The sequence below is a fragment of the Chionomys nivalis genome, chromosome 7 (assembly GCF_950005125.1).
Source record: "Chionomys nivalis chromosome 7, mChiNiv1.1, whole genome shotgun sequence".
Lineage (NCBI taxonomy): Eukaryota > Metazoa > Chordata > Mammalia > Rodentia > Cricetidae > Chionomys > Chionomys nivalis.
In genome coordinates, this window is record NC_080092.1 from 85659267 (window position 1) to 85685504 (window position 26238).

Genomic DNA, 26238 nt, shown 5'->3' on the forward strand with positions numbered 1-26238 from the left:
AGAGATGACTCCTCTCTCCCAGGGGCTGTTTGGGGTTATAACCCACGAGAAGTGGTGTTTTCTGTTTCCTAAGCTTCCTGTGTCTTAGCAGCTTCCTTCCTCCCTCCAGGAAGGAAACTTCCACTTCAGAGAAAATAATTACATCAGTGCCATTTCTAGAAATTAATACTAAAGAAATAATCATGAATATACAAAATTAAATTACAAAGATTTTATTATGTTGAATTAGGGTCTCACTGTGTTGCCCAGGCTAGCCTTTCATTCCAGGTTCAAGCAATCATCCTACTTTGGTATCTTGAGCAGATGTACTAATAGTACCATAGCCAGACTTTTTTTTTTTTTTTGAGACAGGGTTTCTCTGCGTGTAGTCCTGGCCGTACTGGAATTCACTATGTAGACCAGGCTGGCCTTAAACTCCTGGTTTTTATTGATAAAATTAATTAGATTTTGCTTTAGGCTAGCCTTGAACTCACAGATCTGTAGTGGCACTTCATTTGTATTTTAATAAATAAAATTTGCCTGAAGACCAGAAAGTAAAACAGCCCCAATGGTCAGCCTTACAGACCAGGCAGTGGTAACACACACCTTTAATTCCAGTAGCCACACTAGTTGCCATAGAAACCATGCCTTTAATTCCAGTTCTAGAAAGGATTATAAAACGGGAGGAGACAAACTCTCAGACAGTTTCATTCTGAGATTCCTGGAGGCAGGATCACCATTTCAGACTGAGGCAGAGGTAAGAGCCAGTGGCTGCCTATTTTGTGTCTCTGACCTTCAGGTTGAACCCCAATTTCTCTCTGGGTTTTTATTACTTGTGCTTCACAGATCCACCTGCCTCTGCCTCCCAAGAATAGGGATTAAAGGCCACCACATGTGCCATCACGCCCGGCTATACTTGTTTTTTAATAAGGAAAAATGAAGGTGAATCCAGGAATTGTAACACATGCCCAACACTTAGGAGACAAATGACAGAAATCTCAAGTCTGTGGTGGAGGAGTGGGAGGAAAGGAGGGAGAGGGAACTGTGGTTGGTATGTAAAGTGAATAAAAAATTTAAAATTAAAAAAAAAATCTCAAGTCTCAGGTCACACAGTGTAGTAAGAAGGCTGCTTGTTTGTCCCAGAACCGAAATAACCACACAGAAACCATATTAATTAAATTACTGCCTGGCCCATTAGCTCTAGCTTCTTACTGGCTGACTCGTACATATTAATTTAACCCATTTCTATTAATCTGTGTATTGCCACATGACTGTGGTTTACTGACTAAAGTTCCGTCCAACTCCGGCGGGGCTACATGGCTTCTCTCTGACTCTATCTCCTTTCTCCCAGCATTCAGCTTAGCTTTCTCCACCTAGCTCTGTTCCCCTATAGCTCTGCTATAGGCCCAAAGAAGTTCCTTTATTTATCTACGGTATTCAAGCATATAGAGGGAAATCCCACATCAACACAGGGCTATAGCAAGGCTTGTTTTAAAAAGGCACTATTTAAATAAAGGGTGTGATGGTTTGAATAAGAATGGTCCCCTTAGGCTCATATTTGAACACTTGGTCTTCAGGAAGTGTCACTACTTGAGAGAAATTAGGATATATGACCTCGTAGGTGTGGTCTTGTTGGAGGAAGGTTGTCACTAGGGGTGGGTCTTGGGGTTTCAAATGCTCAAGCTTTTAAAAACTCTTCCTGCTACCTGCCAATCGGGATGTAGAATTCAACAACTTCTTCTCCAGCACCACGTCTGCCTGTATGCCACCATCTTCCCCGTCATGATGAGAATGAACTAAACCTCTGAAACTGTAAGCAAGCCCCAGTTAAATGCTTTCTCTTATAAGAGTTACCATGGCATAGTTTCTCTTCACAGCAATGGAACATTGACTAAGACAAAGGGCCTGGCAAGATGGCTCAGCAGGTAAAGGCACTTGCTGCCAAGCCTGGCAGTCTGAATTCAATCCCCAGAGCCTACACAGTGGAAAGAGAAAAGCAGCTCCTATAGGGTGTCCTCTGCACTCCACACAAGCGTTGTGGTGCACTGGCACCCACACCAATGTGCATCATACACATGCACAAACAAACATGTATGGCTGGAGAGACAGCTCAGAGGTTAAGAGCACTGACTGCTCTTCCAGAGGTCTTGAGTTCAATTCCCAGCAATCATGTGGTGGCTCACAAGCATCTGTAATGAAATCTGGTGCCATCTTCTGGCCTGCAGTAACACATGCAGGCATAATACTGTATACATAATAAATATAAATCTTTAAAATAATAATTTTTTAAAAAAATTAGAGTGCCAAAACAAACAAAAACAAACAGGGCTGGGGCAGTAACTCAGTGGAAAACACTTGCTAGCATACAAGAAACCTTAAAAAAAAAAAGCCAGTTGTGGTGGCACACACCTTTAATCTCAGCGCCCAGGAGGCTGGCAGCAGAGGCAGGTGGATTTCTGGGAGTTCAAGAAATTACTGGTCTACACAATCAGTTCCAAGACAGTCAGAGTTACATGGTGTTTGGATTAAGGCTTTACCCCAGCCCCTGACATCCATATACCCAAAGAGTCTGGGATGTTTGGTTGAAAGCATCACCCCTGCCCCTGGCATCCTTATATCCAAAGAGTTTGGAAGGTTTGGGTGGAAGCTCCATCCTGAGCAAACCTCCCCGAGAGTTGCCTCAGTCCAGACTCCACCTCCAAAAAAGCCAGCCAAACGGTGACCCCTCCCCAGAGATGCTCAAGACCACTCCCACAGGGTATTTAAACTGCCTTCCAGAGAATAAACATGATTTTCTGGTCTTCCTTCTCTGTCTCCTCTCTGGGTTCTGGAATGCCACTGGGGAGTGCTGATATCCATTAAACCTGGGCTTTTTTAAATTTGCTTTGATTTGGTCTGATTCAGATTATTGCGTCAGCAGAGAGGTTTATGGGGTGCAGAAACTTTTCACATAGTAACACTCAAAAAAAAAACAAAACTAGAAAAAACGAAAAAGAAAACAGGAAAAACAAAAAGTTGTTAAATCTTCAGCAGCTCAAAGGCTGTTGATGGTCTATGAGACACCAAGACCATTTCCTGGAAGCTCTTATTGCACAGGTCATGCCCCAGTGGCCCAGAATTCACACTGCCTGAAGCTGGGGGCAGAGGAAGCATGGAATGATTGACTGCCCTGTCCAGGGTAACTCAGGGCGGTCTCCTTTAGTCCTCCATCTTTACAAGCATTGGATGCATCCACTGAGTAAGAGTATTCTTTGCTCTCCACTCAGAAGAGTTGGTGAGATGGCTCGGTGGGTAAAGGTACTTCCACCAAGCCTGACGAGTTTAATCCCCAGAACTCACATGGTGGTAGGAGAAAGAACAACCCCCACCTAACTGTTCTCTGATCTCTCTCTCTCTCTCTCTCTCTCTCTCTCTCTCACACACACACACACACACACATACTAAATAAATATAATATGAAGTACATGTTCTTGGCTGTCTTTTGTATTCTCATATCTTTGTCTTCATGAGTAGAGAGGGCTTGGAGCTTGTTCCTATGTCTGTGATGGGAAGATGCAGTCTAGAAACCACTATGGAATACCAGTGGGCTATGTCTACACTTCACTGACTACACTCTCCTTCCTTTACTCCAAGTAGTCAGCCCTTGAAGACTTCTTGACCAACTTTATGTTGACAGCATACTTTCTAGTAGATTCTTTTAAGAGTCAATTTGCTCCTGTCTGCATGTACGACATGAAGTGCAAGTAAGGCTACCTAGGAAAACAAAGGAGACTAATGGGAGTGACGAGGACCAAGAAAAGGGAGGGGGGAAGAATATGGGGAAATATGTCCAATCTACAACACATACTTATACCAAACTTTAAGATAAATTACTTATAAGAACCAGTTTCCTTGCATATAGTGGCTCGCTCCTGTAATCATAGCACTTGAGAAACTAAAGATCATCATGACTTAAAGACCAGCCTGAGCTACAAAGTAAATTCTAGATTATCCTGGGGTAGAAAAAAAAAATGTAGCTTGGTACAGTAACGCACGCCTTTAATCCCAGCACTGGGGAGGCAGAGGCAGGAAGACCTGAGCTTGAAGTCAGCTTGGTCCACAAAGTTTCAAGAAAAACAAAAACAAAACAAAACACCAAAAAAATCAAATTGTAATAATTTAGGAATAAAAATTATAGAGGCTGGAGAGATGACTCAGCGGTTACGGCCACTTGCTGCTCTTCCAGAGGACCTGGGTTTTGATTCCCAGCACCCACACGGTGGCTCACAAGCATCTGTAACTCAGTTCCAGGGGATCCAGTGCGGCCTTCTGGCCTCCACGGGCATTTCACGCACATAGCACACTGTCATTGCGTGCACGTGGTGCGCAGACATACATGCAGGCAAAACACCCACACACATAAGTGAAGGGAGAAAAAATTTAAATAGAAAATATAAAGCTGAAAATGCACATTTATTGACTATATGCCATGATCTACCATTATATTAAAACTATTGATACGTATAATATGTAAATGTACATTATACATTAAAACAGACTATTTTATACATATTACAAACTATGTGTATGCATGAATTACGATCTTTATGGTACCAATTAAACCTGCCGTTTATAAAAGGTGTGGCCATGTCGATATATGCCTTTTAAACGTGGCCATGTCATTTTACTCGGAAGCTTCGTGCTCTCGGAACCCACTGTGCACGCACGCGCTGCCTCGCGGCCGACGGTGGCCTTGCTGGCTGTCAGCACCGGTGGTCTGGTACCGTCTCTTCAGTCCAAGCTCTCCAGGAAGGAAACGGGAGACCTGCTGGGCTTGCAGCCCAGCCTGAACCGGGCTCAAGGGGGCGGCCTCTCACTTGCTCCCGGCCCTGCACGTTCATCACCGCCTCCACGGAGTGATGACTCCTCAGAATGCCACAACCGGGCTCGCCCGCTCCCCAGCTCCGCAGCGAGCCTCACGTCAAACACGATCGACCCGCCCCCCGCCCGCTTTTCCCGCGCAGACACCGCTGCTTCCGGAAGGGGCGTGGCCCACAGGAAGAGCTGGAGTTTTGGAAAACAGACGCTTCCGTCTCCGGTGTCATGGCTGCCTCCTCCCCTGAAGGCGTGCTGGAGACCCAGGACGGGAAAAGACGGCAATTCGGGAACCGGTTCCTGAGCGACCCGGCGCGCGTCTTCCACTACAATGCATGGTAACTGCCCTGCCCTCGGAGGCCCGGCCCTCGCCACCCCGGAGGGCTTCTCTCTCCCCTCACCCGCGGGGGCAGCCGAGGTCGCCGCCTCCCGGGGAGGGACAGCCACTCTCCCTGCCCGCAGCCGGCACACGAGGACCCTAAGCTGCTCGTTTGGTTTTCACAGGGACAATGTGGAGTGGTCAGAGGAGCAGGCCGCGGCGGCGGAGAGGAAAGTGCAGGAGAACAGTTCCCAGCGGGTGTGCCCGGAGAAGCAAGGTGCGCTGGGTTCTTCCCTCGTTTGTATCCATAGCCTGTAGTGCAGGGCGCGTCTCCTGGAGAGGACAAAAGAACTGCAGCCACCAGGATCCTTTCACATTGGCATAGAACGGGACCGGGAGGGAACGAGCTAGGAGACAAAGGGGCTGCCTTCTAACAAAACCTTGGCGAACCCTTGGGCTTGAGTTTTCTACGTCTTTGCAGTTTGTTTTCGGAGGTGAGCCGTTCTTATTTTATTTAATAGTGGCCACCGCTTTAGATCATGTTGGCTAGTGTCTCGTTGCTGTGGCTGACTATGACAGCCATGCAGTAGTTCGTTCCGTTTAGTGTAGCGTCCGCAATTCACGTTCTGCTCGAGAGCTTCTGTCAGAGCTAGACTGGTGTGGTCAGATCGCAAATACTGTGGGAGGAGAGGATTATTGGATGATGTATATGTTCCTGAGGTGACACGTTTGGAGATTTAGGACTTCTACCAAAGAAAGATGGGGGTGGCAGGGTGGAAATGAGTGGTCAAAAAGAGACCCTTCCTGAAGACAAGAATAATTGCATTACAAAATATCCCTAAAACTAAAGCTGGTCGACCCTATTTCTAAGAGGCATTTGAAAGTCAAACTAGAAATGTAAGGTAAAAGGCACCGAAGGAGTTTCTGTATAGTAGTAAGGTCCTGGTACAGACCAGGTGGGTACCTCCTAGGATGTAGAGGTGCCGTCTCTAAGCAAGGTCAAGGCAGGAGGACCAGTTGGGTCAGGATCATCCTTGCTACTTAGAGTTCCAATCCGATCTGGGCTATGTGAGACCTTGCCTCAAAACTAAATATGTTTGTATGTATTCTGGTTGCAAAACAGGCACTCTGCATTGTTTGACAAAGTCTAGATAAAGCAACATAGCGTTGAGAGGGATTTTGAAAATCATGTAGCCCAATATCCTCTTTTTACAGTTAAAGAACCGGTTAGCCAAGTACAGTGATGAGTCTCTATAGGCTCAGCTGCGTGGGAGGCTGAGGCAGAAGGATCACTGAATTGGAGGCCATCCTGGGCAACATAGGGTGATCTTGTCTTCAAAAAAATTAATCTTGGACCACAGGGCATTAAATGCTTTGCCTTGAGGTAAGCAGTGAGGCAGAATCCCATTTCTTAGAGTTTTATTCTTTCATTAATTCAGGTCAGGGTTTTCATGTTGGCAAAAAGCAGACTATACCCACACTTGCTGCTCTCTCCTCCAGCTCATCAAAACGCTGACTTCAGGAAGGGAGTTGCGCACTGCCTAGTTTCCTTTTAGCCATATTTCCATCTTTGGTGTTCACTAATAATCTTGATTTGTGCCTGGCCTCCACATTCTAAAGAAGCAAGCACATACCTTCTGAAGAGCCGCATGGATGGCAGTCATTGAATTTATACAAAGGTCAAATAACCTGAGACATATAGGTTGTAAATTAAAGATATACTAGGGAAAATAATTACCACAGATACCAAAGGATCTGTCTGTCCCTGACAAAGAGAACCTTGCAATTAAGAGTAATTAGATTTTTGTGTAGTATGTGTGCTTAATTTTACAATTTTCCTATAGTTAAGGGCCATCGAGAGATGTAGAAGGAAAATGACTGGTAGCTAAACTCCCTGTGTGGTGGTTCTGGCAGAGGCTGGGGGGCTCTGGGGATGAAAAGCAGGTGACATTAATGTGTGATAGCTAAGTAGCAAGACGACACCCGAGAAGGCATTCGACTCTAAGACTGAGTCTTAAAGGATATTTTTAGGACAAAGTGACATTTGGTGAAGCAGGACAATTGACATTAGATGTAAATAAAATATTTGAGACTGATTCTTAAAATTTTTTCTTAAATAACATTTACAGTTGATTATGAAGTCAATGCCCATAAATACTGGAATGACTTCTACAAAATTCATGAAAATGGATTTTTCAAGGATCGACACTGGCTTTTTACCGAATTCCCTGAACTGGCACCCAGTCACAATCCCCTGACGGACTTACCCTTGGACAGTGAGAAGAGTGAGGTCTCTAAAGACAGAAGCGGTGAGGACAGACCTGGCTTAACAACAGAGCGGCACGGGTGTTCTTGGACCAGCCGTGGATGTGACACTCAGGGGCCTCCTGTGGAAGAGACTGTGACTCGGGAGCTCAGTCACCTAGAAATCTGTGCTGATGAATTTCCTGGATCCTCGGCCACCTACCGAATCCTTGAGGTAACTTTTATTTTCCTAATAATGGAATTAGTAAAGATGGCTCGTTTAAACACAAGGTAGGACTAGAAGGCTAACCCAGAGTGTCCTGTCTGATGACACTAGATTTGATCCTCAAAACAGCCTGGGTCATCTCCCTGTTCCTTCTCTTTCTTTCTTTCTTTCTTTCTTTCTTTCTTTCTTTCTTTCTTTCTTTCTTTCTTTCTTTAAAAAAAAAAAAACAAAAAAAAACTAGGAAATTGTCTAGGTGGCTACTATAAGGGAAATTCACAAATAGGGTCTACCAACTTCACTGGAAGTTGATTCTACAGCTGGTAAAACTTGGAATTAAGTTTAATGCCGTGGGGCTTGAAGGGGGTGGCAATGCTGGCAATTGAACCCAAGTCCTGAGACAGATTAGACAAGCTCTTTACCCCTTAGCTAATCTTATTACTGCCTGTGAGATATTCTATCAACCCATGTCCCATCTAGAGGATTGGGAGCCTCTTGTGTATGAGGACCTTTGAGGTGGTATATGTAAAATGGCTAAGTTGTTGCGTATATTTTACGAAGAGTTTCGGGGTACTCATGTTGGATCTTTATTTAGCTTACTTTGTTCCTCGGAGAGATTCATGTATGCATTGTTGTGCGGTGGGGTTGTCAGCAGAAAAGGTTCCACCACATTGTGTGGTGCTTAGCCTCTCAGGGTCAGACTCCCAGAGTTTGAAACAGCACCAACTATTTGGTTGTGTTGAACTGCTCAGCCTTCTTGTCCCCAAGGTTGTCTCTGCTGGTCACGGAGGTCACCGATCTACCTTTCTAATAATGGTATAGGAAGTTATAGGAAGATAGTTTATCTATATGGCCGTCTGCTGGTACGCAGAAAGTAAAACTAGCCTCTGCCCACACACCAGCTTTCTTCAGCCAGTGAGAGCCCAGGCTCTTGGCTTTTGCTATCCTCTTTAGTTATAGTCCATGAAGAATAAGGAAATGCCGTGGGTCCTATTTAGTTCTGGTCACTAGACTTCTCCTAGTACAGTTCTTAAAGCTGGTGTGGCAGTGCCTGCAATCCCAGTACTTGGGAGGCTGAGGCAGAAAAACCGTAAGTTATAGACCAGTCTGGACTCTGTTTTAAAAAGAAGGTGGGAAGGGGGGGTTAATTAACAACTTCTGGGACTGAGGGTTCATTTCTGTCTGCAGGTTGGGTGTGGTGTAGGAAACACAGTCTTCCCAATTCTACAGACTAACAAGTAAGTATGTTGTCAGGTTTACCGGACAGCAAAGAGGAAAAGTGAGAGTTTGCTCCTAGAAGCATGAGTTGTTTGGGGTGTGGATGGCTAAGCCACCCTCTCAGGGTGGCGTTAGTTTAGCGTTAGTGAAATTAGACTGAACACCAGTTGCTGTGTAAAAGATGTTCTGTGAGCTGTGGGCTGTGCAGAGCAGGTGTTAGGTTGTCACTTCCTGCCCAAGGTCAAGGTGGGATGGCTGGCCTACGTGTAGTTACCTGCTTCTGCACACTCACACACACAGCACTGTGACACCAGGAATATGGGGTTTTCCCAAAGTAACAAGACCTGCACCTGAAATCGAGGTGTCCTGTGATTCCGTTCCAATACTGTCACCCGCCTTGGGGTTAGCATCAAATCCCATAGGTTAAAGGCTCACTCAGTCTTACAAGACTGTTCCCCACTTCAGATTCTAGCTGCTAATATAGGCTCACACTTCCAGTATGCTGTGAGCCAGGACAGTCCACAGTGCCCTCCTAGGTTTGGCTGGCTTTACCGTTCATTATCAGGGGTATTGTAAGGGTACAGGGAACAGCCAGATGAAGAGACATAAAGGGTGAGGACTAAATCCTTTGGAACTCTCTTATCATGGCATCTGTAAGTGCTGGCCCTCCTGAGGTTACCTAGGCCCTAGACACTTCTGCCATTCAGGAAATCCCTTGTGTTTAAAGCCTTGCCTGGAAAGTGTGTGTGTGTGTGTGTGTGTGTGTGTGTGTGTGTGTGTGTGTGTGTGTCTGTGTGGTGTTTCTTACCACATTTCTCTTAAGCTGCGACCTGGCGGGGCCTCTGGTCCTAGGGAGGTTTAAATTAAGTCTCTGTCATTCTACTTATCAATAATATTTGGGAGTCAAAGGCTGGGGTGAAAACCTGCTAGCTCAGAGAGATTGAGTAGCAACTAGCTGACCTTGATTTTTGGCCCAGAGATACTGCAAAGACAGAATTCTTCTCTCACCCCAGAACCCAAAAGAGAAGTTCAGATTCTAGTCCTGCCCTTTCCTTCCTGTGTGTCTTCTCTATCCAAATAGTTGGCTTCTCTGTGACTAATTCTGGGTCAGTTAAATGCTGGCTCTGCTCCCTGATTCAAAGTTTAGCATTCTTGGCAAGTCTCGGAAGTGTCTGTACAGTCAAAATAGCACACAACGCAAATATTCTAAAGAACCCACTATTTCTCAAAAGTTTCATCTAAATAGTTTTGCCACTTTAGTTCACAATATTTAATTGCAGCAGAGACAAGCAGATCTCTGAGCCAACCTGGTTTACCTAGTAAGTTCTGGACCAGGAGGATGGCCTGGGAGTGCTTGCTGCCAAGCCTAACAACATGAGTTCAATTCCCAGAGCATAGTGGAAGGAGAGAACTGACCCCTCAAGTTATCACCTGACCTCCGTGCATACAGACACACACACACATAGTTAGATATAATTTCTTTTTTTTAAATATTTATTTATTTGTTATGTATACAATAGTCTATCTGTGTGTATGCCTGCAGGTCAGATGAGGGCACCAGACCTTATTACAGATGGTTTTGAGCCACCATGTGGTTGCTGGGAATTGAACTCAGGACCTTTGGAAGAGCAGGCAATGCTCTTAACCACTGAGCCATCTCTCCAGCCCCTAGATGTAATTTCTTTCTTTTTTTTTTTTTTAAATATTTATTTATTATGCATACAATATTCTGTCTGTGTGTATGTCTGCAGGTCAGAAGAGGGCACCAGACCTCATTACAGATGGTTGTGAGCCACCATGTGGTTGCCGGGAATTGAACTCAGGTCCTTTGGAAGAGCAGGCAATGCTCTTAACCACTGAGCCATCTCTCCAGCCCCTAGATGTAATTTCTTATGCCATTTTATTGGCCAATGGATGTCACTCAACTGAAGGAGTGCTTGCCTAGCATTTAGGAAGCTCTGGGTTCATAAATTGAACATGGTGGCACATACCTGTAACCCCAGTACTCAAGAGGCTGAAGTGGGAGGATCATTAAGTTCAAGGTCATCCTTGGCTGAACAACAAGTTCAAGGCCAATCAGAAACAAAAGGCCCAAGATTATTGCCAGAAGCTAACAAAGAATGTGAAAGTCTTGGAGCTTTGAGTATAGAAAGACATTTTCTTGTTCTTGATGGCTCGTTCACATTCTCAGTAATTCAAACGAGAGTGTGTCTTAACCTCTCCAGAATTATGTGGGTGCTGGGATCTGAGTCCTGATCTTCATGATGGTGCAGCAAGTACCTATAACCACTGTGGCTATGTCATTTAAGTAAGATTACTGGAACCCGCTTGTTAATGTGATATTTGCTTAGAGGTGACAAGATTTCTTACTTTCTTACTGACAGTTTGATAAACTTGGTATTAGTCATATCCACGTGACCTAAAAAAGGACAAGGATCACAGAATTTTAGCCAGGATGCGGGATGTTGTGACTGATAGGTACAGTTGATTTGAATGAGTGATATCCTTTGCTACTCTACATAGAGAAGAGACATAATGCAGTTTGTGTCCTAATTGTTGTGTTGGTTTTTTTCCTGCCCATTTCAGCAACCCAAACCTCTTTGTTTACTGTTGTGATTTTTCTACCACGGCTATTGAACTGGTCAAGGTAAGTAAGTGACTCTTGCAGTGAGCTCCACTGACTAAAGGGAAAGGGAGTCTCTTAAAACTCAGAACATTAATTTGGTGAATGTGGCCTGAAAGTGTAGAAAGTTCGTGAAGCACCTAGACCTCAGAGCCATGGAAGAAAGCCTGATCTGTGTTTAACTAGAACTCGGGCAGCTAGAGCTGTGCAGACTTTTTAAATTATATATATAAATTATATGTGTGTGTATGTATATGTATGAATGAATATATACTTAGGAGTGTCAGCAGGATCAGAGGCATTGGAGTCTCTAGAGATACAGGCAGTTATGAACTGCCTGGTGTGAGTGCTGGGAATCAAACTCAGGTCCTCTGCAATAGCAGTAAGCTGTGCTCTTAACTGAACCTTCTTTCCAGCCCTGTCACCAAACATTTTTGTCCTTTCTTTTTGAGACAGGGTCTCATGTACCTCATGATGACCCTGAACTTGCTATGTAAACCTTGATCCTTCTGCCTCCACCTCCCAAGTGTTAGAATTGCAGGTGCACCCTGACTCATTCTGACTCTCACATTCTGGGTGCCCCGAGAACCTCGTCTTGGTGACTCAGAGTCAATTCTTGTGCCGGAAGCAACAGTAGTGGCGTCTAAAGCAAGGTCAGCTTCTCTCTATGTTGTGTTCGCATTTCTGACCCATTTGTCTCTCCACCCCTGCAGACAAACTCAGAATATGATCCTTCTCGATGTTTTGCCTTTGTACATGATCTGTGTGATGAAGATCAAAGTTACCCAGTGCCCGAGGGCAGTCTTGATGTCATCGTCCTTATATTTGTCCTCTCAGCGATCGTTCCAGACAAGTAAGTGTTAGGTCCCTTAGCCTAAAAAGCTTTAATGAAGACCTTAAACTTCGATTATAAATAAAACCCATGTAACTGTAGTGTTGATCCACCTTCTGTTTCAGCCTTTAACGCTCTGCCTTGGCTGTGGGCTGCCTGCTGCTCACCGTTGAGCTAAGTCTGTGAACAGCATCTGGGCAGATTCCCACTTCGTCCACTTAGCACATGTTGCTTTGCTGCTGAAATAACACAAAGTTGTTAAATTTACACAGCTAGACTACTGTGTTCTCTGGTGCTTGCTTTTCTTGTTTTTGATTTTTGTCTTTTGCTTTTTTTGAGACGGTTTCTCTTTGTAGCCCCGGATGTCCTGGAACTTGCTCTGTAGACCAGGCTGGACTCGAACTCCCAGAGATCTGCCTGCCTCTTGCCTCCTAAGTACTGGGATTAAAATCATGTGCCACCACTGCCCAGCTTTGGTGCTTACATTTTTAGGAAAGCTGAAATACAGCTTTCCATAAAGTAAACTGGAAAGATACCCTTTAAAGGGTCTGGCGAGGTGGCTCAGTGGTTAAGAGCACTGGCTGCTCTGCAGATGACTCAAGTTTCTTTCCTACACCCACACAGTGCTTCACAGTCTTCCAGAACTCCAGGTCCAAGGATACAGCATCTACTTTTGACTTCCATGGGCGCTGTATATAGAAGGTGTACATGTGTGTAAATATCTGTGTATATAAAAGAATGAATTTTTGTTTGTTTTTTTGAAAATACTATTTTAAAACTTCATGTAGGGTCAGTAAGATGGCTCAGCAGGCCACCTTACTTGCCACCAACATGAGTTCAGTCCCCAGGGCTCAGTGGAAGGAGAGCACTGACTATCCCACATTCTTCTCTGATTTCTACATGTGATATGTGCTTATGCACACACATGCTGGGGGGCAACAGAAAATGAATGTAATGCATCTTTGTAAATTCATATGCAGGTACCTGGTGGTACCGTTCGGTACAAAGCACATGTTTAACATGGGTCCTGAGGATGTGTGCTCAGTGGTAGAGTCTGTTCTTCCCATGCACAGCCTGGGTTCAGTCCCTAAACCAAGAAAACAAAAGAACAGAGCATAGCAGCCTGTGCCTGTGTTCTGGGTGATGATACAGGAGGCTGAGGCAGGAGTTAGCCCTGGAGTTCAGCGGCTACCTGGGCAACATAGCAAGAGCCCAAGGCTAAAACAAAAAAACCTGTGCATCAGGCAGCCAGTGACCCTGTGTCCACGGGAGGAGGTGGGGTCGGTTATAAAGATGATGGCTGTGATGGGGGCACCATTGACTAAGAGCAGAGAAGCTTTGACGTTGCCTGAGCTAGCCCAGTTTTCCTCTAGGTTAGCAATAAAGTTCTCTGGCTCACAGGAGCAGGATGAGGCTTTGAAATGTTCATATAGTGGTGTGCTTCAGATGCTGTAAATGCTTAATCCTGCGCTGGGCTTCTGGAGATGCGAGGTGAGCTTTCCACATATTTATAAAAGAAGGCCCAGCTATGATGATGCACACCCTTAATCCAGCTCTTGTGAGGCAGAGGCAGGCTGATCTCTGTGAGTTAGAGACCAGCCTATTCTATAATAGAGTGAGTTCCAGGACAGCCAGGACTACAGAGAAAACTTGTCTTCAAAAACAAGATCTCCTGAGTAAATTGGGAGCATGGGGACCTTGGGGGAAGGTGGGAGGGGAGAGGCAGGGAGGGGAGCAGAGAAAAATGTAGAGCTCAATAAAATCAATAATAAACAATGAAGAGAAGAAGCTTATTTTGGCTTCTGTTTTGGAGGTTGGTGGACTTTCAGGCCCTCAGCAAGGTGGCACAACATCACCCATGAAAAATCTCTCACCCCATGGTCGGGTAAGAATAGAGGAGGAGGAAGGGGACAGAACCCCTTGGTCCTTCCAGAGCACCCACACATGCTTCCTGGTGACCTACAGGTGCCACCCTTCTGAGTATCTGCCACCTAGCAGTTCAGAGAAGAGGCCGTACTTTTAGAGTGTGGGCCCCTGGGGAGAAGCACGGTAACAAATGAGAAGCCCTCCTGCACACTCATTTGCCGGCTGCTTACAGCACCATGGCAGTTGGAAGGCTTTCTATGTGTATAGTTTTTAGGACATTTTTCTAAAACAGGTCTTACTAAGTGGCCTGAGCTTTGCTCTGACTCGGTCCTCCTGCCTCAGCCTCCCAAGAGCTGAGACTGCAAGCATGCAACTTTAAACTCTAAAGGGGAGTTTTTCATGTAACAGGAAGAGGCAGTTGATAAGAGTTTGAGACAGATGAGTCATGGGTATTCCCTCTGCGATATGGTCAGGCTCCCGGAGAACTGCAGGAGCACATGGGAGGGGGGATTGCAGGGCCAGGAAGAAGTAAGCCCGTTTAGTATTGACACATAGGGACTGGCTTTTGTGTTGTCAGAGTTAGGAAGTGTGTTAGTTTGGGGTTTGTGCTATAGGAGGGGGATCCCTGTCCCTAGGGGACTTATACTTCGCTCCCTCCGCCCTGCAGGATGCAGAAGGCTATCAGCAGGCTCAGCCGGCTCCTGAAGCCTGGAGGGGTGATGCTTCTTCGAGACTATGGCCGCTATGACATGGCTCAGCTTCGATTTAAAAAAGGTATGTGGGGATCTGGAGAGCTGGGTCAGGGGTTGAGAGCACTGACTGTTCTTTGAGAAATCTCAGGTTCAATTCCTAGCACCCCATGGCATGTCTCAACTAACTCCAGTTCCAAGGGATCTGATGCTTTCTTCTGTCCTCAGCAGACACCAGGCATGCATGTGATGCAGAGACATACATGTAAGCAAAATACACAAAAGTAAACTTTTTTAAAATATGTAAAAAGTGCTGGGCAGTGATGACAAATGCCTTTAATCCCAACACTAAGGAGGCAGAGCCAGGTGGATCTCTGTGAATTCGAGGCCAGGCTGGTCTACAAAGCAAGTTCTAGGACAGCCAGAGCTGTTACACAGAGAAACCCTGTCTCCAAAAACCCATCAGTATACACATATGACTAGGTGTGGTGGCCGAGCATTCAGGAAGTATTGGCAGGAAGATCCTCTGAGTTCAAGTTCAGCCTGATGGTTTATCTAGTAAGTTCCAAGTCAGCCAGGACTACATGGTCCCATATTCTGTACAAGAGTATAAGTGTATGTATATAAAGATAATTTGGGGCTAAGGCATAGTAGCTCATTTGGTTGGGTGCTGTCTTAGTTAGGGTCTCCATTGCTGCGGCTAAACACCAACACTTCAGCATTGCTGTTCATCATGGCAGTCAGGGCAGGAACCTGGAAGCTGAGCTGATGCAGAGGCCATGGCGAGGTGCTGCTAGAACCCAGGACCACAAGTCCAAGGACAGCCCCACCTACAATGGGCTGGCCCCTTCCCCATCGATCACTAATTAAGAAAATCCCTGCAATCAAAGGCGTGTACCACCTCAGCCAGTTTACAGCCTGATCCTGAGGGTTTTCTCTGTTGACATTCCCTCCTTTCAAATGTGTATAGCATGTGTCAAATTGACATAAAACTAGACAGCCCAGTGCCTACTTAGATATATAAAGCCCTGGTTTTGATCCCTCAAATGACATTAAACCAGGTGTGTATACACTTGTTCACCCCAGGACTTAGGTGGTAGAGGAAGGAGGGTCAGTAGTTCAAGGTCGTTTTCAGCTACAGGACCCTGTCTCAAATAAAAAGTTTTATTTTTCCAAACATATTTTGCCACTTAAGTGAAAAATGGGTTTGCCAGTCAAACTAGACGTGCTATAGAAAGGTGGGTATTTTGTTTGTTTGTTTGAGGGTGTGTGTGTCTTTTGGTTGGTTGGTTGGTTGATTTTTCGAGACAGGGTTTCTTACTGGCCTTGAACACACAGGGATCCACCTACCTCTTCCTGGAGAGTGTTGGGATTAAAAAGGCTTGCATCACCACCGCCTGGCAGAAAGGTAGTGGTTTTTGTTTAAGAAAGAATCAGGGGCCGGGCGGTGGTGGCGCTCGCCTTTAATCCCAGTACTCCGGAGGCAGAGGCAGGTGGATCTCTGTGAGTGGTCCAAGCTCTTAATCCCAGAAGGCAGGCAGATCTCTGAGTTCAAGGTTAGCGAGGTGTACAGCACTAGTTCCAGGATAACCAGGGCTATACAAAGAAAGACTGTGTCAGGGAGAGGGAGAGGTGTGGTTTCTGAGAAATGCTATTAGTAGTATTCCTAAAAAGTAAGAATTGTATAAAATATATTTAGAAATGATTTCATATCCTATTTGTTTGAGAGATTAACAAGGCACTTGTATGGTTCTTTTTTTTTTTTTTTTTTTTTTTGAAAAAAAATTCCGCCTCCTCCCAGCCTCCCATTTCCCTCCCCCTTCCCCCACTCCTCTCCCCCTCCCTCTCCAGTCCAAAGAGCAGTCAGGGTTCCCTGCCCTGTGGGAAGTCCAAGGTCCTCCCCCTCCATCCAGGTCTAGGAAGGTGAGCATCCAAACTGATTAGGCTCCCACAAAGCCAGTACGTGCAGTAGGATCAAAACCCAGTGCCATTGTCCTTGGCTTCTCATCAGCCCTCATTGTCCGCCATGTTCAGAGAGTCCAGTTTTATCCCATGCTTTTTCAGTCCCAGTCCAGCTGGCCTTGGTGAGCTCCCAATAGATCAGCCCCACTGTCTCAGTGGGTGCACCCCTCGAGGTCCTGACTTCCTTGCTCATGTTCTCCCTCCTGCTTCTCATTTGGACCTTGGGAGCTGATTCCGGTGCTCCAATGTGGGTCTCTGTCTCCATCCATTGCCAGATGAAGGTTCCCACTGCTGGCTCTTCTGGCACCAAGATCAGGTCTCCTTGCTGGCCAGGTAGCTCGCAAACAAAGGGCCTACCTTGCTTGCTGCAGGCAGGCTATTGAGACAAAGGGACTCCCACCCGCCTGGTTGCCCTCACGACTCGGTCCCAGCGCCCCTGCTGGACCTTTTTTAAGCGTCCTAATATTTATTCAGTTCATCAGTCTTTGAAGAAACTCTGCCAGCGTAAAGTAGGTATAAACAAAACTTTGGAAACTGAATGTCTGTGGATAGGGGATACTGAATCTAAGGTGGTTCCCACAATTGGTTTTGGAGAGGTTCCCTATTCTGTATTTCTAGGTGATAAGATCAATGTATAGATGATGATTTTAAGCCTGATTGTTAGAATAAAAGTTCACCAGGAGGAAATAAATGTTGTTATATGTAAACAGTTAAGAATGTGTAGCAAGGTCGGGCAGTGGTGGCGCACACCTTTATTCCCAGCACTTGAGAGGCAGAGGCAGAGGCAGGAGGATCTCTGTGAGTTCGAGGCCAGCCTCGTCTACAGAGCTAATTCCAGGTGGGTTCCAAAGCTACACAGAGGAAACCCTGTCTTTACAAACCAAAACAAAAAACAAAAAAACAAAAAGAGTGTGCAGGGAGGGGGAATGGCTCCAATGTTAAGAGCATTGGCTGCTGTCCCAGAGGTCCTGAGTTCAATTCCCAGCAACCACCTGGTGGCTCACAATCATGTGTAATGAGATCTGGTGCCCTCTTCTGGCATGCAGGCATACATGGAGGCAGAATATTGTATACATAATAAATAAATCTTCAATTTAAAAAAAAAAACATGTAGGAAATTACATGCAGGTTGTAAGACTAAAGGGATGAGCAGAAAGAAGGGAAGGGTTGTCCACATGAAAACAGTGAGTTCTCACAAGTGTGTGTTTGTGGACACAAGAGCAGAGCCCAGGCAAGTTTAGTAAAGAGTCAGTTACATTGATTGATGTTTTTCTTGTAACAGGATTTCTAGGCCGAGCTTGGGGTGGTGGGAGTGGTGGTGGCGGTGGCACAGTCTAGAGCCCAGCTAGGAATCACATTATTATCTGGTCCGGAAGTTTTGTTTTTTCCCATGTGCTGCTCTTTGCTGAAGCTCTGTGCCTTTGTAGGGAATTGCAAGTTTGGTGGCGTGTCATGTGTCACCAGAATGCACCTCTGCTTTCTCAATGCCTGTTGTTGGCAGGAAGGTGCTGGGAGTTGAGGTGGCCTGGGACTCTGTGCCAGTCGTCCTGCCTGAGCCTCCTAAGTACTGCGGTTCTAAGCACGAACCACCACACTTAGCCTGTTGTATATTTCTGAGCGATGAGATTCAAAGTGCTTTAGAGACTGAAGAGAGGTCTCAGCCGTTAAGAGCACTTCCTGCTCTTGCATAGGGCCTGGGTTCAGTTCCCAGCACCCACATCAGACATCTCACAGCCTCCCATCACTCACAATTCCAGGGAATCTGACACCCCAGGCTCTCTCAGCTCCTGTCTGCGTACACTCTCATTCAGGCATAAGCCTGAGATAAGAAATCCTTTTCTTTCTTTCTTTTCTTTCTTTTTTTTTTTAAGTGTATTAATGTATCTGTTTTGTCATGTAATGCAGGTCAGTGTCTCTCTGGAAATTTCTATGTGAGAGGTGATGGCACCAGAGTTTACTTCTTCACACAAGGTATGACAAAGCTGTTCTTTATTAGTGCTAAAGGCAGTTGGTATGCCAGCACTGCCCTTCTCCTCCTGGGCTGTCGCTTTCCCCAGGCCCCTCCGGCTTGTGCTCACTCTCGGTCGGCTGTGCTGCTTTTCCCTCACTTCTGTTGTGTTCTCCAGAGTGGGAACCTGCCCTTTTTGCAGGTCTCCAGCCTGGTCAGCCTTGCCCTCTGCGCCAGGCTGTGCTTCGGTACAGCTGTGCCTGCCGGTGAGTCATTGGCCTTTGGCTCCAGGTGGGCGGGACCTGCTCTGTAGTCTGCCCGTCACAGACTTCACCCTCCACCAGCACGTTAGAGATATCCTTGGACCTTTTGTCAGGTCATATACTTTGAATGTGTGTCTGCATAGCGTTGAAGATTGTCCCCTAAAACATTGTCCTGGCATAAATATCTGTCGATTTTTGTGTATAGTTTTTGTTTTGGAGGTTATTGCTTTGTTTGAAAATAGGTCTCCCTGTGTAATCCAGGCTGGCCTTGAACTTCCAGTCCTCTTGTATTCCCTTACCAACTACTGATGTTACAGGCTTCCTTCACCCCCGTGTTTGTGTGTGTGTGTGTGTGTGTGTGTGTGTGTGTAACTTTTTGTTCGTCTTTTAACTTTGGTTTTGTTTTTACTTTTTTGTGGGGGTTAGTTTTTCGAGACAGGATTTCTCTGTGTACCTGGCTCTCCTGGAACTTGCTTTGTAGACTAGGATGGCTTTGAACTCACAGAGATCTGTCTGCTTCTGCCTCCCAAGTGCTGGGATTAGAGGTGTGCACCACCACCACCTGGCTGTATAATTTTTTTTTTTAAAGATTTATTTTTATTTCATGTGTTTGTTTTGCCTGCATGAGTATCTGTGTATCACATGCCTGCCTGGTGCCCTCAGAGGCCAGAAGAGGGTGTTGGAGGCCCTGGAACTAGAGTTGCAGATGGTTCTGAGCCATAGTGTGGGTGCTGCAAATTGAATTTGGGTTCTCTAGAAGAGCAGCCAGTGCTCTTAACTACTGAGCCATCTCTCCAGTCCCTCATGTAACTTAACATTGTTTGTAGAGCCCTTAGGGGCTTTTTAAGAACTGGACTGATAGGGAGGAACTGGGAAGAGACAAGGAAGGGAAAGGAAAATCGGGCTAGAAATTAATAAAAAATAAAAGGAAAAAAGCAGGTTTAGTGTCATGGAGCCATGTGCTCGTAATCCCAAAACTGGAAAAGGAGAGACAGGGATCCCTGGGGCTTGCTAACAAGCCACCTAACCTGCTTGGTAAGTTCCAGGTCAGAGAGGCCTAAAGAATGGCATCCAAGGGTGCCCTTTGACCTCCACATGCACATGCACCCCCATATACATGAACACTAAGAGCACATCCGTAGCGTTCACCTCAAAACTCCTCCTCCAGGGCTTGGCGCCAAACCTTGACCTGCCATTGCCAAATTGTTGGTCTGGAGTGAGTAGCCAGTGCTGTCGGACCTCTTTAAAGCAAACTGATTGTGTTGTCCCAGGGCTCCATTAGCATGGACAGCCATCAGCAAACCCCTTTCCCCAGAGGAAACCATGCACATCTGCTCTCTCCAAACAGATGAGCTGCATGCGCTCTTCACCGTCGCGGGTCTGGAAAAGGTGCAGAACCTGGTGGATCGCCGCTTGCAGGTGAACCGAGGCAAACAGCTGACCATGTACCGAGTCTGGATTCAGTGCAAATACAGCAAGCCTCTCCTGCCAGGTGTCAACAGAGAGGTGCCCGTGTCCCACACGGCATGACGTCATCATGTGTCAGGGCTTCTGTAAGGAGACATTTGTAAATTCTGGCGACCTGATGTTGGACAGTCTAGGAATCCAAGGAACTTGGAACCTTGAACCTGGGAACAACTACTTTCTAGTAACATTGACAATTGTGGTTTCTATTTGTGAAGTCCGTTAATATATATTTTCTCAAGTTCATTTTTGATTACTGTTGTTTAGTAGAGGCGATGCTGCGGTAAATGTGTGGGGTTCGGAGGATTGCTGCTGCCGTCGGTTCTCTCCTTTATGTTGGTCCTGGGGTTCAAACTCAGGCTTGGCTGCAAACACCCATGAGCTTTCTCACCAGCCCTCAATTTTATTTTATTTTATTTTTTTAAAATTATTCCATATACAATGTTCTGTCTGCACGTGTGCCTGCAGGCCGTAAGAGGGCGCCAGATCTCATTACAGATGGATGAGAGCCACCATGTGGTTGCTGGGAATTGAACTTAGGTACTCTGGAGGAGCAGCCAGAGCTGTTAACCTCTGAGCCATCTTTTTAGCCCTAGGCTCTCAGAATTTTAATACCTAGAATTTTACATAATTTTACACTCTGCAATCAAAAATGACCTTGAACTTTAGATCCTGAGTGCTAAGGTTAAAAGTGTTTGCCAGCATGTGTATTTTATGAGTTAAAAATAACCACCCCTCCCCCCAAAAAATAAGAGTAAAAACCAAGGGACTGGAGAGATGACCTGATGGTTAAGAACACTGGCTGCTCTTCCAGAAGACCTGAATTCAATTCCCAGCACCCTGGCAGCTCACAGCTGTCTGTGGCTCCAGTTCCAGGGGAACCGACACTCATGGCAAACACCAGTGCACATAAAATAAAAATAAATAAAATTTATTTATTTAATTTTTTTTTTTTCGGTTTTTCGAGACAGGGTTTCTCTGTAGCTTTGGAGCCTGTCCTAAAACTTACTCTGTAGACCATACTGACCCCCACAAACTCACAGATATCTGCCTGCCTCTGCCTCCCAAGTCCTGGGATAAAAATGAATGTTAAAAAAAAAAAAGAATAAAACCAAGGTCGGGCAAGTGTGATGGCTCACAGAGGTAATCCCGAAGGTGGGAAGCTTGCATGGGGCCCCCATAAGATAAGGCAGCTTGGACTGGAGTGTGAGACTGTGCCGCAGAAGGCTTGGGAGTATGGCTCACTGGTAAAACACGTGCTCGCCTGCACAGGCCCTGCTGATCCCAGAACCTGGGAGTCTGAGACAGGAGAATTGCCTTTAGTTCAAGGCCGACCCAGGCTACCTAGTGAAATCCTATCTCAGCACACACACCATGGGACGGTACTGTAGATTCACACACAAAAGTTGTGTTACTATAAAATGCATTTCAAGTTTTTGGGAATGCCAATGTCTTGGAGCAGCTGTAGTTGACATGTAAGGGTCTCTGCTGAGTCATAGGGAATAGACAACATGAGAAGTAACTGTTTTAGGAGGTTTTTCTTAGAATTCAAAGTGGTGGTGCACACCAGTACTCCTAGCGCTCAGAGAGCTGGTGCCGGAAGAGCTACTTAGTGCCGGCCTGGACTACGTGGCAAGACCCTGTCTCAAAAAAATACTATAACCTTGGTAAGTAATTACGTCTAGGCCCTTGAAGGCTTGCATCCCTTGGATTTATGCACTTTACCTTCCAGACTGTCTTAGTTGGGGTTTCCGTTGCTGTGAAGAGACACCATGACTGCGACAACTACTATTTGGGGTGACTCACACCCTCAGAGGTCCAGCCCATCATCGTGGTGGGTAGCATACGGACAGAATGGTACTGGAGCAGTAGCTGAGAGTCCTGCATCTTGCAGGCAATGTGGGCATATCCTGAAAATAGAAAACCTCAAAACCCGCCTCCACGGTGACGCACTTCCAACAAGGCCACACATCCTAATAGTGCCACTCCCGATGAGATTATGTGGGCCAAACCACCACACAGACGGCCTAAAGAATTAAGAAAGATACTTTGCTTTTAGCAAAATTGTCTCCTTTTCACTGTGCCCTTCAATGCTTGCTTCAGTAGCAGCTGAGAGAGCAGCTTTCTTGTACTATCTCCCTTGAATGTGTTTGTCATCCCTGTGGCTTCAGTGCTCACATTTTCTCTTTTGCTTGTGTGTGCATCGCTGGGATGTGTTTGTAATTTTAACAGGGAATTTTCTTCTCAGATTTTAAACTAAAATGTCCCCATAATTGCCTCACTGCTGTGTCTTTTCCCAAGAAAATATGGCAAGACAGGCATCTTTTCAGGAATCTAAATGTTTGGAAAATGGGGGTACTTTCCATAAGGTAGAACAGAAAGGTTGAAAGGCAGGAGAAGCTAGAGATGTCTTGTGTCCCTTCCGGCCCCCTGGACTGGTTTCTCTCCCGCCTGCCAGTACCCGCAGCTGCTTATGAAATAATCATTTGGGGCCTTAATATTAATTATAATTGCTTGGTCGATAGCTCGGGCTTCTTACTGGCTAGCTCTACATATAAATTAACCCATTTCTAATAATCTGTATAGCGCCTTGTGCCCCATGGGTTTCTGGTAATGCTCTGGCATCTCCCCAGCTCTGCCTTCTTTCTCCCTGTATCTCTGATTGGCTTTCCTGCCTAGCTGTATTCTGCCCTGCCATAGGCCAAAGCAGCTTTATTCATCAACCAATAAAAGCAAGACATACATACAGAAGTATATCCCACATCAGACAGGCTAAATGTGGTGGTGTATAGCTCAGAGAGCATTAAGTCCTTCCAAACGTGCAGGAAAGTATAGGGCAAGAACATTGGGCATGGTAGCACAGACTCATTCCAGCAACTCCCTCTAAAAGTTAAGGCAGGAGGATTGCTTCCTGGGTTACTGAGTGAGTGCAGAAGCCAGCTGAACAGCCTAGACCCTCCCTCAGATAAAAGCGATCTGATGATACAGTCAGTGCTAGTGCCGTATGAGCCTGGTCAAGAGCTGGTTCAGTTAACCCTGTGGGCAGGAAGTGATGTGTGTTCTGTTGCATTGTATTGGGTCATAAGTGTTTTCTAATATCTCTGTTCTTGGGGCTTAGCAGGTTAAGGCACTTCCACCAAGCATGGCAACCTGAGTTTAGTCCCTAGGACTCACATGTGCAAGGAGAGAACCGATGTATGGTATGGCATGTATGTGCCCTTGGATGTACACACCAAAGAAATAAATGTAATTTTAAAAATCTCCATTATTGGTGATGTTGTTTAATCGAAATGGTTTTGTTAGGTCCTTGTGCTGTTACTCTAAATAGGGTGTGAGGGAAGCCTGGCTGTGCCGTCTGCCACCCTGTTGACCACCAGGGCGTTCTGGGCTAATCTAGCCAGCTAAGCAAGTGTCCCCTTCCTCCTTCCCCGTCAAAGAGAACAGCCTTCCCCAAATAGAGGAGGACTGGTCTTCTGTTTCCTGCCGGAACCTCCAGACAAGCTCTCAGGTTATCACTAAGTATTGGGTAGGCGTGTTCCTTTACATGTCTATTCATACATGTTTCCCATGGTCTCTGGCTGTCGATAGGTTTTTAGCTGAATCATTCTAATAGATGCCGAGTGTGTGTGTTGTGCGTCTTTATCATCACCTTCCACATTTTTTATAGACAGTTTCTCTTTAAACCTGTGGCTTGCCATTTCGGCTAGACTAGCTGGCTGAAAGGCCCTAGGGGCCTTCCTGGCAGCTCTTCAAGCCCAGCGCTAGGACTGTACATGTGCCTGTTTTGATGTGTGTGGGTTTCAGACTTTGTCTGCACTGCGGCTGTGGGAAGCGCTTTACTCGTCAAGGTGTCTTCTCCCCGCCCTACAGTGCTCTCTGAGCTCATGCTTCCTTTCACGCTGGTGGGGAAAAGGCTTTTGTGTGTGATTCTGTTTGGTTGGTTGATTTGGTTTTGTCTTTTTGAGGCAAGGTCTTATTTATCTTTTTTTTTAAATTTTCTTTTAGTTGTGTATGCACTTCTGTGTGTCTGTCCTTGCGTGGTTGTGTACACAAGTGACTGTGGAAGCCATAGGGGCTGGATTCCCTTGGGGGCTGGAGTTAAGGTGGTTTATTCAGCCCCCAGTGTGGGTCCTCTAACAGCATGTATTCTTGATCCCTATGTCATCGCTCCAGTCCTGGGCACGGCTTTTTGTTTCCTTCACTTATGATTCATTTCTATTATTATTCGTTTGTTTTGACAAGAACTACATATAGTCCAGGCTCATAAATAGTGAACTCACAATATTTCTGTCTCAGCCTCCTGAGTGCTGAACTCACAGATGTGTACCACCAGACCCAGCTACAGCTGGCATTTGAAGCATTTGGTGGTGAGTCAGAAGTGAGACACCTGTAATCTGAGCACTGTAGACGCGGAGTTCAAGGCCACAAGTTCAAGGCCAGCATGAACAGTTTGCTGAGGCCTCGTCTCATAGTATAAAGAGGTGATGTGGAATTCCCTTCTGTATGCTGTGAATATGTTTTATTACCATTGGTTAATAAAGAAGCTGCTTTGGCCTATGGCGGGACAGAATATAGCTAGGCGGGAAAACTAAACTGAATGCAGGGAAAGAAGGCAGAATCAGGCACATGCCACGTAGCTGCCTAAGAAGCAAGATGTGAGTAACAGACCACAAGCCTCGTGGTAAAATATAAAATAATAGAAATAGGTTAATTTAAGGTGTAAGAGCCAGCTAGGAATACGCCTGAGCCATTGGTCAAACAGTGTTGTAATTAATATAGCTTTTGTGTGATTATTCAGATCTTGGTGGCTAAGAAACTAAAGCTCAGTCTCCATTGCCTCAATCCCCAATATATTAAAAAAAAAAAAAAAAATTAAGCCGAGCAGTGGTGGTGAATGCCTTTAATCCCAGCACAGAGGCAGGAGAATCTCTGAGTTAGAGGCCAGCCTGGTCTGTAAAGCAAGTTTCAGGACAGCCGGGGCTATACAGAGAAACTCTGTCTCAGAGAAAACAAAAATATCAAAAAATTAAAAATGACATGTCAAGGGGTTTCAGGAGGCCAGTTTGAAGCTTGGAGTGGTAGTGTAAGCCTACAACCCGGCACTTGGTGCTGAAGGAGGTGCTAGTGAGCGCGCGCCCATCCTGTTGACACTGAACTGGGAGAGCTAATTCTCACAGCTCTCCTGACCACAGTTGTGTCGTGGTACACAGGTGCGTGTGCACGCTTGCACCCATCACACAGATTGTATTTCTTTGTTGTTTTTAAGGCTCCTGGCCAGTGAGTTGGCTTAGTGAGTACAGGCACTGAGCCTAACAGTGTGGGCTTAATCCCCAAAAACCCACATAGTAGAATGCAAGGACTCACTCCTGAAGGTTGTCCTCTGACCTCCAAATCTCCCACCCCAAAATAAATATGTGTGTGTGTTAAATATTAAAACAACGAGGTGGAAAACATGACCCATGAAGTCAGCTAATGTCAGCCTCTGACTTCCACACATGCACAAAGCACACACCCACACAAACGTGTACACCCCACACAGAGAGGGAGCCTGACCCCCATGATGCACAGCTGTTGGGTCCACCCCTTGTGCACAGCCAGGCTCTCTGCCACCACCCTCAGCCATTGCTGGTCATTCCCTGCCGTCCTTGCTCTCCTGGTTCCCACCCCTACCTCCTCTCCACTCCCTTGCTAACATTGCCTTGGCTTGGCTCCATCACCAAATGTAGAGAGAAGAGAGCATCTTCCTCAATTGCT

The 26238-nt window shown here is 45.9% G+C and overlaps 1 protein-coding gene across 3 annotated transcripts; it reads left to right on the forward strand.

Moving 5' to 3' along the window:
• The first annotated feature begins 5057 nt into the window (after positions 1 to 5057).
• On the forward strand, positions 5058 to 23678 carry Mettl2a (methyltransferase 2A, tRNA N3-cytidine). Of its 3 annotated transcripts, XM_057773340.1 has the most exons (9): positions 5058 to 5171; positions 5338 to 5429; positions 7282 to 7631; positions 8808 to 8857; positions 11424 to 11484; positions 12174 to 12313; positions 14826 to 14932; positions 18715 to 18780; positions 20369 to 23678. In XM_057773340.1, exons 1-9 carry the CDS (start codon positions 5062 to 5064, stop codon positions 20548 to 20550), a joined length of 1158 nt encoding a protein of 385 aa, XP_057629323.1. In that variant the 5' UTR covers positions 5058 to 5061; the 3' UTR covers positions 20551 to 23678. The 3 variants fall into 3 exon arrangements, with proteins under 3 accessions (XP_057629323.1, XP_057629324.1, XP_057629325.1); XM_057773341.1 differs by lacking the exon at positions 18715 to 18780; XM_057773342.1 differs by lacking the exons at positions 8808 to 8857; positions 11424 to 11484.
• The last annotated feature ends 2560 nt before the right edge of the window (positions 23679 to 26238 follow it).